General features: G+C 50.4%; 5 protein-coding genes across 5 annotated transcripts; 1 reads left to right on the top strand and 4 right to left on the bottom strand.

The window, feature by feature from the left end:
- Positions 1-946: 946 nt before the first annotated feature.
- Positions 947-2,464, top strand: FTJAE_11732 (quinidine resistance 3; the record flags this gene model as incomplete). Its single annotated transcript, XM_037344706.1, has 1 exon — positions 947-2,464. One exon carries the CDS (start codon positions 947-949, stop codon positions 2,462-2,464), a length of 1,518 nt encoding a protein of 505 aa, XP_037201178.1.
- A 426-nt stretch (positions 2,465-2,890) lies between these two features.
- Positions 2,891-4,148, bottom strand: FTJAE_11731 (threonine dehydratase; the record flags this gene model as incomplete). Its single annotated transcript, XM_037344705.1, has 2 exons — positions 2,891-3,753; positions 3,809-4,148. 2 exons carry the CDS (start codon positions 4,146-4,148, stop codon positions 2,891-2,893), a joined length of 1,203 nt encoding a protein of 400 aa, XP_037201177.1.
- A 534-nt stretch (positions 4,149-4,682) lies between these two features.
- FTJAE_11730 (ketol-acid reductoisomerase mitochondrial) lies at positions 4,683-6,028 on the bottom strand (the record flags this gene model as incomplete). Its single annotated transcript, XM_037344704.1, has 3 exons — positions 4,683-5,378; positions 5,440-5,750; positions 5,818-6,028. 3 exons carry the CDS (start codon positions 6,026-6,028, stop codon positions 4,683-4,685), a joined length of 1,218 nt encoding a protein of 405 aa, XP_037201176.1.
- Positions 6,029-7,412: 1,384 nt separating this feature from the next.
- On the bottom strand, positions 7,413-8,290 carry FTJAE_11729 (NEDD8-conjugating enzyme UBC12; the record flags this gene model as incomplete). The annotated part of the gene is made up of 5 exons (XM_037344702.1): positions 7,413-7,480; positions 7,543-7,666; positions 7,759-8,039; positions 8,088-8,217; positions 8,270-8,290. 5 exons carry the CDS (start codon positions 8,288-8,290, stop codon positions 7,413-7,415), a joined length of 624 nt encoding a protein of 207 aa, XP_037201175.1.
- Positions 8,291-8,991: 701 nt separating this feature from the next.
- Positions 8,992-11,814, bottom strand: FTJAE_11728 (chitin synthase; the record flags this gene model as incomplete). The annotated part of the gene is made up of 3 exons (XM_037344701.1): positions 8,992-9,129; positions 9,182-11,683; positions 11,746-11,814. The coding sequence occupies 3 exons, from the start codon at positions 11,812-11,814 to the stop codon at positions 8,992-8,994; spliced, it is 2,709 nt and encodes a 902-aa protein (XP_037201174.1).
- Positions 11,815-13,272: the final 1,458 nt, after the last annotated feature.

Raw genomic sequence — 13,272 nt, 5'->3', positions numbered from 1 at the left:
GTGACAATAGAATCTCTTTTGTCTGTATCTAAGGTATAGTACATAGCAGTACCTAAATTGTTGCTTTCCAGGATACGCCCTGCGATATCGGCCATACCCAAACCTCTATAATTTCATGTCCATACTTACCTATTTTAAGGTCACCCTGATTTACGCCTTTCGACCCCAACTGGCCTATTTTAGCTGACCGAGTGACTGCAACTCAATGTTCCACTGAAACGTTACTATCAAACGTCTTTTCGAATCACGAATTGTGATGTTTCATGGAAACGGGTGTGCTCATCCAGCATTGTCTGTTTTGGAATAACGATATAATAGTAGCTAAATTGTAGGCACCGTACTTGTCTGTATGTTGCGCCGTTGTCTAAAACTCAGATGCTGTTTCTTGATTCTACCTGGTTCACAAACCTCATATATTTCCGCGTCAAACAAGATTCTCGTATACGTAACAATCAACAACAAATATCACCAACTCGCAGATTATCTCCGCGTTAACCCCACACAAACCCCATATGTTGTTACCTACCTAGGTCCCTATCGTCGGCACCGTCTTCGGCGTCCCCCTCTTCGGTGTGGTCCCGCGGACAGTACCCCAGAGATAATAGAACTATTGGTCATAATCAGGACCGGAAGCAGGGTGGTTTGTGTTTCCGTCGCAAAAGTCGGCATTGTCTGAAGTGCTAGGATGGGCGATTCCCTTATTATTCATCTCCAAGGCGGAATCACTCTTCCGCACGTCACTGTCACTATCTATTCCTGGTTCTTTATTAATCCTTCCTTGCCAAGTGCTCCAATGGTTCTGAATATACTGCTATTCTGTATCTGAATATCATACATATCATCTCAGAGTTGATCTTGAAAACCTCTTCCCCGTCCCGATAACCGCAACCTTTTCGGCCGAGGCTTCTCCACATCTTCGGGCCCGGCCGTTTTTAGTACAACGACAATGAAACCTGCAGAGAAAAAGCAAGAAATTGATGATGAAAAGATCGATATTGAGCGAGAAGAAGAAGACGGCCAACGCCCGGGAACTGCTGCATCGAGTTCTGTCAAATCAGAACATGATGTTCGAGATACCATTGAGCCAGTCGTGCTCGGTGAGCCCCTGGGACATATAGATACTCGACGATCTACCAAGCGTGCTCAGTCCAGAGCGTCATCTGCACGGTCGAGGGCTCTTTCTGTTGTCCCGAGGTCCAAGAGGCGTGGTCTTTTTGCAAAACTGACATTGGTGCCTGAGATTGCGTATCCTCCTGATTACAAGAACTCGACGAAATGGTTTCTCACCGGTATCATAGCATTAGCCACAGCTGCTGCACCTTTAGGTTCGACTATTGTCTATCGTAAGTCCCTGGGAAAATCATGGCTGCATCCAGAGTTGACAAGAATAGCTGCCCTTCCCGTTTTGGTGAAAGAGTTCAACACTTCTGAGACTGTCACCAACCTGTCAGTCGCCTTGTATATGATATCCATGGCCATCTTCCCCCTGTGGTGGTCCTCGTTCTCTGAAGAGTTTGGACGTCGGTCTATATATATCATCTCTTTCACACTCTTCGTCGTATTCTCCGTCCTCTCTGCCATTAGCAAGAATATCACCATGCTTATCGTCTTTCGCATGTGCGCCGGTGGCGCTTCCGCAAGTGCTCACTCGACAGGTGCAGGCTCAATCGCTGATCTGTTTGAGGTGTTTGAGCGTGGCAAAGCTATGAGTCTGTTCTACCTTGGTCCATTGTTAGGGCCTCTGATAGCCCCTATTGTTGGTGGTGCGTTGACTCAGGAGATTGGGTGGCAAGCGACTATGTGGTTTCTCGCCATATACGGCCTCGTTGTCCTTTTAATGATCCTCTTCTTCCTCCCTGAGACGCTACAACGAAAGCCCGAGACCACGTTGCCTACTACAGAGACTCAGGAACTCAGTCGAATGCGCACTATGGACTCGGCCAAGGTCAAGACCAAAAACTTCGCCAAATCTGCTCGACATTTCCTCGTTGATCCTTTGGGTGTTCTCCTCTATCTACGTTTTCCACCCGTTCTCATCACCGTCCTTCTTGCTGCCATTGCTTTTGGTTCCCTCTACGTTGTCAACATTGCTATCCAGCAGAAGTTTTCCCGCGACCCATACAACTTTGGCCAGCTTTCCATTGGTCTCATGTACATCCCCTCCGGTTTGGGTTACATCTGTGGATCGCTGTTTGGTGGTCGCTGGATCGACAAGATCATGGCTAGAGAGGCCCGTAAAGCTGGTCGTTATGATGAGAACGGGAAGCTGATATATCTGCCGGAAGACCGAATGAGAGAGAATGCCTGGGTAATGACGACCATTTATCCTCTGGCACTGCTCATGTTTGGCTGGGTGCTTCGTTACGGTCTGCACCCTGTAGTACCATGTCTCGCCCTATTCTTCTTTGGAATCTCATCCATGCTTGTCTTTGTAGGTCAACCCCTCCTCTCTCGGGCTCACTAGCTAACCGGTTCTTACAGTCAGTTGCTACCACCATGCTCACAGAATTAATCCGTAAGCGTAGCTCCTCAGGCGTTGCCATCAATAACTTTGTTCGCAATACGCTTAGTTGTATTGGTGCCATTGTCGCTGCTCCATGGATTAACGCCATTAACGTCGGATGGGTTTTTACAATTCTCTGTATATGCTGTCTCATCATTAGTTACGTTAGTATCATCCTGCTGAGGAAGAACGCCACGAAGTGGAGGAAAACAATGGATGAAGCACTGGCCCAGTGAAGATCGCGGCCAAGGATTAAAAAGCAATGCAGTCACGATAAGTTGATGTGTGGAACTATGTATTTTATATACGATCAAGGAAATAAGAATGAAAACAATCAAAATTTATGGTACAGACTGCGTCTCTATCTTGGTCTATAGACATGAAATTTTACTTGCTACCTTCGAAGAGCTTTCCAACAGCATCAAGGCCAATATTACCACCACTAAACACCAGTCCGAGGTCCCAGCCCTCTTCGCCAGCTTCTCGCTCTACCATTGATCTGAATTCCTCATCAAACAGCGCCACAGCCAGCGGGACGCAAGCACTGGGCTCTACAACCAGTTTGAACCGCTCAAACACCAGCTTCATAGCCGCCAGGATCTCTTCCTCGGTGACGCTGTACATGCCCGATACCAAGCGGCGACCATATATGACTGACCAAGGATGCTCACCCACGGGAGTACGTAGTCCATCGGCAACTGTTAGAGTCTTGACTGTTGTGATTCGTGTGCCCGACTCGAACCCACGCTTTGCATCGTCAGCACCCTCAAATGATGGCTCCGAGCCAAAAACTCGGATTCCGGTGTCTTCACAGCTCAGAGCAACACCTGAGAGCATACCACCGCCACCACAAGGAGTCATGATAGCGTCCAAGCCAAGTTTCTCCTTGGTCCTCGGCGCCTCGTTGTCTCGCCCTGTAACCGGTGCCCGGAAAAGTCTCCTCTGCCCGTCGACGACGGCGTCGGCAGTCATCAATTCGGAAACTTGCTGTTGGAATTCTAGCCCGAGGGTGCCTTGTCCAAGGAGAATATCCGGGTGGTCATAGGGCGGCACAAGTCGAGCTCCTGTCTCAGCGATAACTTTGGCGGCCATTGCTTCGCGTTCAGTAGATGTGCTTCCGCTAAAGATAACTCGAGCACCGTAGCCTTTTGTTCCAGCAATCTTTTTGGGGTTGGAGATCTCGGGCATCACAATATGGGCTTTGATGCCACTCTCTCGAGCCGCAAGAGCTAGTGCTTGAGCATGGTTTCCTGTAACAATCAATCAGCCATCATCGTCGGATGAAGCATGCGTGTGACCCGTTACCGGAACTGTGTGTCACGACTCCTTTCTCCTTGCCGCCTCCCTCTAGCCATCCTGGTTCTTGCTTCAGCCTCTCGATGGCATGAAAAGCACCTCTCGCTTTGAAAGCGCCAATACGTTGCATATTCTCGCATTTGAACCAGAGTCTTAGCACTGGCCGGGCCGGCGTTCTACCAGCATAGCGAGTCCCTTGGAGCTCCTCCGCTGTGCGAGGGGTTGAGGCTAGTTTCGTGATAGTCTGGTTGGTCAGGACGGGTGTAAAGTGGACATATGGGCTGATGAGTTTGTGAGCTTCGATGACTGACTCACGAGTCAATGGAGGAGTTGTTGAAAGATCAGCCATATTGATTGTGATAATAGTGAGTCGGGGTGGTTGGGTTCAAGGTATAAGTCTACAAGATGGACAAACTGTGGCTCTATCTGTGCTGCGCAGTCGAGGGTCTTAAGTATCACCAACCCTCTAGTCATGCTCCGGTTGTCGGCTACTCCCAGCTGCCTGTTTTAGCAACTGAATAACGTTACAATCTCGTCGCCAAGCTGACGCTAGACGCTGCTTGCCATCTTTAAGGCGTGGGAGGGCAACAAAGGCCCAATGGATCATATTCGAATGTCAAAGAACTAAACATCACCAGCGGATTGAAGCGATAGGGGTTTTTTTTTGTTTGTTTATAAGTTAACGTAAAATAAAAATGGTATTCGTTTTGGCTTCAAGCCTGATATCAACTTTTGGACCAATTTCAGATCCCCCTCCAGAGCCCAGGAAATTTTTTAAAAGTACAGACAGAAAGTTCATGTGGTTCATAAAAGCCGTTTCCTAGACATCCCATCCCATGTCCTATCCCCCGCTCACAAATCATCATTCAACATTAATAGCCGCTTACTTCTGGTTCTCGGGTCGGAGAGATCGGACGGCCTTGCCAGCGCGCCAGATCTCGAGATCACGGATCTCCTTCATCTCTGCCTCGTACTTCTCACGGTAGTCAGGCTGGCTGTTGTACTCGAGAGATCGCTTGGTCTCGGAACCATCCTTGACGGCGTCGTAGAGGGAGTTGAAGACGGGCTTCAGGGCGTCCTTGAACTTGGGGCTCCAGTCGATGGCACCACGACGGGCAGTGGTGGAGCAAGCCTCGTACATCCAGTCCATGCCGTTGGCACCGATAAGAGGGTAGAGAGACTGGGTAGCCTCCTCAACAGTCTCGTTGAAGGCCTCGCTGGGGCTGTGGCCGCGCTCGCGGAGGACCTCGTACTGAGCAAGGAACATGCCGTGGATACCACCCATGAGGCAGCCACGCTCACCGTAGAGATCGGAGTAGACCTCCTTCTCGAAGGTGGTCTTGTAGAGGTAGCCAGAGCCGATGGCGACACCAAGGGCAACAGCCTTCTCCTCGGCCTTGCCAGTGACATCCTGGTAGACGGCGAAAGAGGAGTTGATACCACGGCCCTCACGGAAGAGAGATCGGACGGTTCGGCCAGAGCCCTTGGGAGCGCAGAGGATGACGTCGATGTTGGTGGGAACCTCAACCTTGGTGAGGTCCTTGAAGACGGGGGAGAAACCGTGAGAGAAGTAAAGGGTCTGCAAGATATATATGTTAGAGATGTGCCTTGACTGACAATGGGTGGGAAATTCGGCTTACCTTGCCCTCAACGAGCTGGGGCTTGATGGCGGGCCAGGTCTCGGACTGGGCAGCATCGGAGAGAAGGTTCATGACGATGGTACCACGAGAGATGGCCTCGTCAACGTCGAACAGGTTCTTGCCAGCAACCCAGCCATCCTGCTCAGCATCTTTCCAGGACTTTCCGTTCTTTCGGACACCAACGATGACGTTGAGGCCGTTGTCACGGAGGTTAAGACCCTGGCCGTGGCCCTGAGAGCCGTAGCCAATGAGGGCCAGAGTGTCGTTCTTGAAGTACTCAAGAAGCTTCTCTTGGGGCCAATCGGCACGCTCTGTAGAGTACTAGTCAGCATTGGGTGTCCAATTGACCCAGCAGCCGCAATTGGAGATTTAACTCACCATAGACGTCCTCCTTGTGGCCAGCAAAGTCAATGGTCTTGACACCACGGACCTGCTGCTGGACGGGGCCAGCGGCAACAGGTCGGGCAACGGCACCAACACGAGCAGCGGAGCGAGCAGCAGCAACGAAAGTTCGCTGCTGAACGCGGGAGGCAGAAGCCAGTTGGCGGGCAGGGCCACGGAGGGCCTTTGTGAAGTTGCGAGAAGCCATTGTGAGGATGTGAGGGGACAGTTTGGGAACTGAGGGGAGAGTGTCTGAGAGAGGATGAGGAGGAAGAAAGGAGGGAAAGGCAATGGCGAGAGTAAAGGTTAAGTAGGTTTAAGCTGTCCCTAATTTTCTCTCCAAGGGACATCGCCTGGAGGGGGGACCGATTTCGGCTTGTACTGTGAGGTGGGGGCCCTATGCTGAGCAGCGGGGATGGGTCTGGGGCTATGTGGGTAGAGGCGACTTGACTGAGAGCGTATCGGAGTGAGGGGAAATGTGTACCATGGACATTACCTGGGACCTGGAGTACTCTCACACACCTTGAGTCAAGTAAGTTTCGGCCAATTAGCGGTGACTTAATATTGTCCAACCACCAAAGCTCCCTGTGTGCGTTTCTGAACACCGTCGGATTGGATAAAGATCTGACCGCTAGAAGAAGAAGGCCCAAAGCAAGATACAGCTACAGGTAGTAATGATACACTATGAAAAGCTCGCTCTTCTTCCTGAAATCCAGTGCAATCCATCAGAGATCTTGTCAAAATCAAAGCCCTAATTGACATCAATTGCCCGCACCATCTCAAGCTATCCCAACTTGGAGCTAATGCTAATGCTTTGACGGGGTAACCCTCAAAAAGAAATGGGCCCTCTTGCTTTCGGAGTTCTGCTAGTCCCCCCGAACTCATAAGCCGCATATCGTCCGTCGAACAACACCACGGCCGATTCAGGCGTCTTGTCCAATAGGGCCCTGCCGAACTCAGCATCACAACTCCATATCTGCGAGCGGCAACGGCAGCTGCACCGCGCTCGGGGTCCTCTAGCTACATATCGGGGGCATATCACTTCCTCCGGTCGATATGTCAGGCAAGATAGTCTAGATCTGGCTCGATGTTGACTCCTCAAAACTCCACTTACTCCGGGTTGCGGACTCTTAGCACCTCGATGAGGCTCAATTCAGATTTCTAGACTCAACGTTATAGTCTATACTCCACGTGCGTAGACGAGACCATGAAGCAAACCAGGCAAGCCACGCCATGCTCTTCTTGAGCCGTTGATCTTACGTCGGCCGCCAGGGCAGCAAGATATCGCCAGCCAATAGAGGACCACTGAACGCGAGAAAGCCCCTCCAAACACTCCCTCTGCCTCAAAAAGACAATACAGGCTAGGTGGTTAAAGTGAGCTTGTGATCATCTGTACCTGAGTAGGCATCGCAAGCTCAGCTCTCAGGTCGACTCTACCCCGCCTCCCAGGTCTCGCCATCGACTCTCCCATCGACCAAACCCGGTCACTATCAACGATCATGGAAAGTTTGGAGATGGAAGGATTGCCTAATCAAGATCATGGATTCATCAGACGCCACGCGATGCTCTTTGTTATCAAATGCTTGTCTGTCTCAAACACCCATTAAGTCGTTGTATCGTCCCAAAATCTTAACGGCCGATCCCTTCTGGTTTTCCATACCTGGGACTCCGGTTTATTTGTCTTATTCCAAATCTATTTCAGGACCCTGTCGTATGTCCTACCCTTGACTACTCCACCACCCATAGCAGTCCTCACGTTGCGCTTGAATCCCTCTCGGTTATTTCGTAGATCTTCAGCTGCCTCCTTGTTGAGCGGGTCCGATGCGTTGGGTTCGAGGAACAGAAACTGCAAACATATTAGCCACCAATCCACAATCATATGTACTTTGAATTTCACGTCTGAGTAACTCAAGGCGCTTTTCTTTCCAGACTCCGTACCTGCAGGCCAACAATCACAGCATTCAAGTTCAGCACTGGCTTCCAGTCCTCTCGTAGAATGTTCAGGCAGACCTTTCCCTCAAGATCGATATTGGGATGGTAGATCTTTTCTCGGCATCGGACCTTGGGAGGCTCGTGGGGAAAGTTCTGGTTTATGGTGAAATCGAAGGTAAAGCGGCTGCCTCGGTACATGCCCTCATCAGGGTCGATCGTGAGTACGAAGTTAAGGATGTCATCGGGGTCGGGGAACTCTGTCTTCATCGTTGATCCGAGGGAAAGTTCTGAAAGATCTGTCACAACATGCGTCAATCTCTTTGTCCTAAACACACCGCTACAAGTCAAGGTCTGGGCAGGATGAAGCATACCCTTTTGCACGCGCAGCTGAGCTGCAGTCACCTTCTTCTTCTTGCCACCCGTCGCCTGGCCCTCGGCATTCTCTGCCTCCTTCTGCTCCTTTTTCTATATCACTGTCAGTGTCTGGCTGGCTGGTGGCGGCCAGTATATAACTCACCATCGACCATATCTTCAACATCGTGGATGTGGGGTGCCCAGGTTTGGGCTGTCGTTATGCGCTGTAGAAAGATCCTTGATGAGATCACAAAATCTGAAGTGCGAGAGCCCAGACACGACGAAAACTCCAAGTTATAGGATAATGTAGGGCAAGTAGCACTGCAAGATTCTGAGAGATTGGTTGTGAATGCGCTGAAGTCAGTTGCGAGAAGAGTCTAGTCGTGCTTAGTGGAAAAGGTGATGGATGATGCTTGATAAGATAACACGGCGTAAGGCAGCCACAAGCCTGATCCTTGAACCCCACCGAAGTTTAGGCGATAAGGTACCACCAGAATGACGCATGATAGGTCGTGTGAGTGAGCACCCAAAGGAGGTAGCCAATAATGGAAGAAAAGGTAACATGGCAATATTAACTACCAAGAAAAAATCATATCATTCAAATGCGTCATAAACCCCCAGGGGCAGATGCCAATCTGAAAAAGACTAAATAGAGATGCATTTGCTCGTGCTCAGGTCTGGTCTGATTATCCTCACTTCCAATGTGCTCTTTTGTGGATGTCCCTCCATTAACTCAAATAGTCAAAACCCAGCGTACGTTACAAAACAAAGGTATCCGGTACAAAAATCCAGTTTGTCTACTATGACAAGTGCCAGTACTTTCCCGTACCTGGCCTCTCCAGAAAGGTGAGTGTCGAATACAACGAGCGTAGGTACGCACGAAGCTTATCGTCTCGAAAAACAGCACATGATACCAGTCCTGCCCAGGAACCACAAGAAACCGGCAAAACGAACGAGCGAGAGCACGGCAGTAGCGTACAGAAGGAACTGGAAGTAATGCGCCTTGCGATCTGTGGCAGGTTCCTATCAAATTGTTAGTATTGACCACATATCGCATAGCGTCGGGGAAACTTACACCCCATCCGAGGTTATCAAACTTGTCGCTGGTAATGCAGACAATAAGGAGAATGTTTCCGAACAACCAGCTGACGACGAGTCCTGTTCGGAAAGACTTGTAGCCATCCTCAACGTCGGCCTTCTCAACCTCTTCCTCCTCCTTGAAGGGAGCAAGAGCTCGGCGGACAGTCTGCTCGAATTGACTGTCGATATCCTCCTGCTCCTTCTCAACTTCCTCGACAACAACCTCGTTCTTCTCGCCCTTGGTGACGTGGGCAGAGGGAAGTGCCTCAGCCTTGTCTGAGCCCTTGGTACCCCAGGAGACATCGTGCCAGTTGTTGAAGGCATAAACCATGAGAATGTTGATGTAGGTCGACATGAGAAGTAGATAGTAGGGGAAAGAGTGGAACATGTGCCAGGGATCGAGGTACATGAACGAGGCAACAAAATTGAGACCATAGATGGTGATAAGGGCGACCAAAATAACACCTCCAGCGCTTGAACCGCCAAAGAAACTGTCGAGGAAAGCGTCGGTCGAGGCGAAAGAGATCTGGTCTCCAATGGGCGTGTCAAAAGCACGAACAACCAGGTAGGCTGAGAGGACCAAGATGTAACCCTGAATGAGACTGAAGACCATGAAGGAAGCGATGTATGTGAACTTGGAGCCCTTGGGCCTGTTACCAAGAGCCAGAATGAACTGGAGCATGACGAAGGCTAAGTAGAGGTACTGAAGCAGGGCATTGACGACAGGTGTACCCGTGTCGCCGAATGGCCAGGCGTGGTAACCGGACGCAGGCTTGGGGGTACCCACGAGATCCATGATAACGGATGTTGTAAGCCAATAAGAACCAAGAGAGAACCATGCGAAGAGAGTGTTGAGAGTGGTGTAGATGAGTTGAATGTGGAGGAAGAACATGCGGATGATGTTATGACCCGACTTGTACATTCGTCCGAAATGCATCAGTGAGTATAGTGTGGCAGCGAATGAACCGTTGAGCCATCGTCGACGTTGACTAATGAATTCAGCTGCACCTTCGGGCACATCGGTTTCACCCTTGGCAGCCTTGATATAGGACAAGTGCCACTTCTGGCCAGCCTTGGCGACCAGCTCAAAACAAAGAATACGATCCTCGGCCAAGAACATGTTCTTCTTGAAAATGTTCATACCATCGATACCCTTCTTACCAAGCATCTTAGACAAGGTATGATCACCATGGAAATACTGTTCTAGCGGGCGGCCCATGATGGCTCGGAATCGGTAGGCTGAGAAAGCACCAGGCAAGACAGAGACATAACCAAACGAAGACTCAAGAGGCTTGTCCAGAATGTTTGAGATCTTGTACTCAAAGTTCTGGACGGCAACGAGGGGGTTGAACAGCTTTTTGCCCCCCTTACCTAACATAGCATGAATCTCACCACAAGCACCTCCCAGGTCCTTATCGTTGTAGAAACCCTCCCAAAGAGCAAGGAGAGATCGGGGACTAGGCTTGGTACCTGCATCGAGCAGGATACACACCTCAGGATTCAAGATACGGCCAAAGGCGTTGAACAACCACCGATGCGAGTTAATCTTCTTGGTGTTCTTTTGCTTCAAACAGAAGATCATCTGAACTGGTGGCAAGTTCTGCGTGCCTTCGTTTGTGGGTCGAATAAGCTGCTGGTTGGGCGTGACGGAAAGCTGGCTGGTGTATTCGAAGATGTGAGCAACAGTCTCCTTGCCGTCGACATCCTTCTTGATAACACCGTCCTGGTACACGCCGACAGTGGCAAGGACATCCAAGGTGTTCTTGTCAGCCTTGTCGATACCATCGAAAACCAAGCATACAACGATCTTCTGCCAAGCTGGACCGCCCTTGTTCCAGAAGGTCGACTTCTTCAGGTTGACGATGTCGCGGATGTTCTGCATGGTGTGATGCAGTGTTCGTGCGAGAAGAACCTTGTCTTCGTTATAGTATGTAATGGCGATCAGCAACTCAGTGTGTCGGTTGTACATGCGAGGTCGCAAATCGTAACCGTTCTTGAGAGTGAAGTCGTTGGGATCACAGGTGGCAGCGGTATATCGCATCTTATGGAACTCTTCGGTACCACTCTCTGCGTCGCGATACTGGGGCTGGACAGCATTCTTGATCGCACTGGGAACAGGGTAATCAATGCTCAGAACTGAACCCTGAACCAGCTTGATCTTTCGGGTTTTCGAGCGGCCAAGACCACCGCCCATCTGAGGCTGCTGCTGTCGCTCAACCCAGCTGTCTTCGGGGTCGAAGGCAGAGTCGGGGCGAGGGAAAGGGGCAGCAGCGTCAAGGTTACCAAACTGACCAAAGCTGCCTCCATCACCATATCCAGTAGGTCCCTGGCCAGGCATGGTTGACGAGGCTCCAGGGGCATAGGACTCAGTGAGACTGTAAGCAGAGACGGGGCGGTCGGGGGGAGTGCGGGCGCCAAGTCGATCTTGGTCGTAACCCGAGTTCAAGAGACCGCGGCCCTGCTCCTCGTCGTTCTCTTGAGGGGGGAGATGATACTGCTGGAGAAGAATTAGTCCTTGCCGTTCAGCATTTAAGCTATAGACAAATAATGTGCACTCACGCTTCCGCCAGCAGGAAGGTCCTGCAAAGCATGTCCTCCATACTCCTGATCACGGCCATTGTACGCCATGATGTATAGTTATGCTCCCGTAGGCGCTCAGCACTGTTGGGATTCTAGTCGATGAGCTTCGGATAAAATGATGCGCGATAGCGATAGCGGTGCGAAGTGAAGAAGGTGTTGTGAGTTTTTCTCTAGTCGAGATAGGAGCTGAAACAGGAGGAAGGAAATGCGGATGGTGGTCACGGGTAGCCACCTAATTGAATAGCAGTGGCAGTTTAGTAGCTCTAGTACCTTGGCCCCAGCAACAGTCAACAGATACAGTAGGAAACTTGAGGCGCCAGCCTCAAAAGAATGGTGATAGTTGGAGCGGGGGGAAAGGATAAGGAGGATGAAGATGAGGATAGGAGGGAAGAGGGATAATGAAGGCAAAGAAGAAGGCTAGTGACAGGGTTTATTTTTCTCCTCTCCTCAAGAAAATGTTTTGATGAAAGGCCCTGGGAACGAATCTCGTTTTGCTCCACGACTGGGCTCACAGCTTGAGAAAGAGAGGTAAGAATAGGGGACTCATCTCGCGCTAAGCCTGCTGAGCCACTCCACTCCGCCATAAGTTGGTACTTGGGGGGGCGAGGATCCATCCCATCTCCAGCTGCCATCCCTGTCAAGAATCAGATACCCGCCCTCTAAGAAACGAGAATCTGACTGCAGTGTGCTCTGGGCTGGTGAGTTCCCTGATGGCGATTCACAGTTGTTGACGACTAACGCGCAGATATCCCTTGACCTGGCTGAGCGTTGAGACGGGCATGCCGTCAAGCTTTACTGGTTTTCCGCACGTTGAAGCATCTCTCATGGGCAGGACAGACTCAAGAGGCTTGCGGCTGTAAACTAAGGTATCGAGAGATCTACAATCTACACTGTACAAATAGACGTGTAACGTACGCACACCCTCGGGGGCAAGAAAACAGCAAACCTTAGTGTAGGGTGCCAAAATAAACTCATCAAAAGCTATCCTAAGCTTAGACTATATTACCTAAGTCTTTTTGTCATCTAGGATCGAGGTTCTGTATTTTCTCTCCTCCCCTACCTAGGTACAGTACCGCTAGATCGTCTCGTCAGCATTGATCCCAAAACCAGCCAGCATTTCAGGGCGGAGAAGGCGGCTGGTTCTTCATTCAACTTTCATAGCGAAGACTTCAGCCACCGCAATATATGCATTCGCCTGCTCACCGTTCCATCAACCTCTGTTTTTTCAACTCGTCTTACAATTCATTCACTAGAACCAAGTTCCTTGCAATGAGGAACTACGTAGTAGAGTGCCACAGATTATGGAGATAACTACGGGACCCTGGCACATTGCATTGTTGTCCATCCAAAGACAACGGGGCATGCCACTAACAGGAGATGCCCGATGCCTAAGCTGAGAATTGTCGGGTTTGCATCTGCAACGCTGCTCGGGCCTGGCGCTTACCGTTTGCTCAGTGGTTACTAACTGTGTTGCACAGTACCTACTCTGCAGTAACTATTCTGCTG

This window comes from Fusarium tjaetaba (genome assembly GCF_013396195.1).
Source record: "Fusarium tjaetaba strain NRRL 66243 chromosome Unknown NRRL66243_c0000300, whole genome shotgun sequence".
Classification (NCBI taxonomy): Eukaryota; Fungi; Ascomycota; class Sordariomycetes; order Hypocreales; family Nectriaceae; genus Fusarium; species Fusarium tjaetaba.
This window is presented reverse-complemented; position numbering and strand designations above follow the sequence as displayed.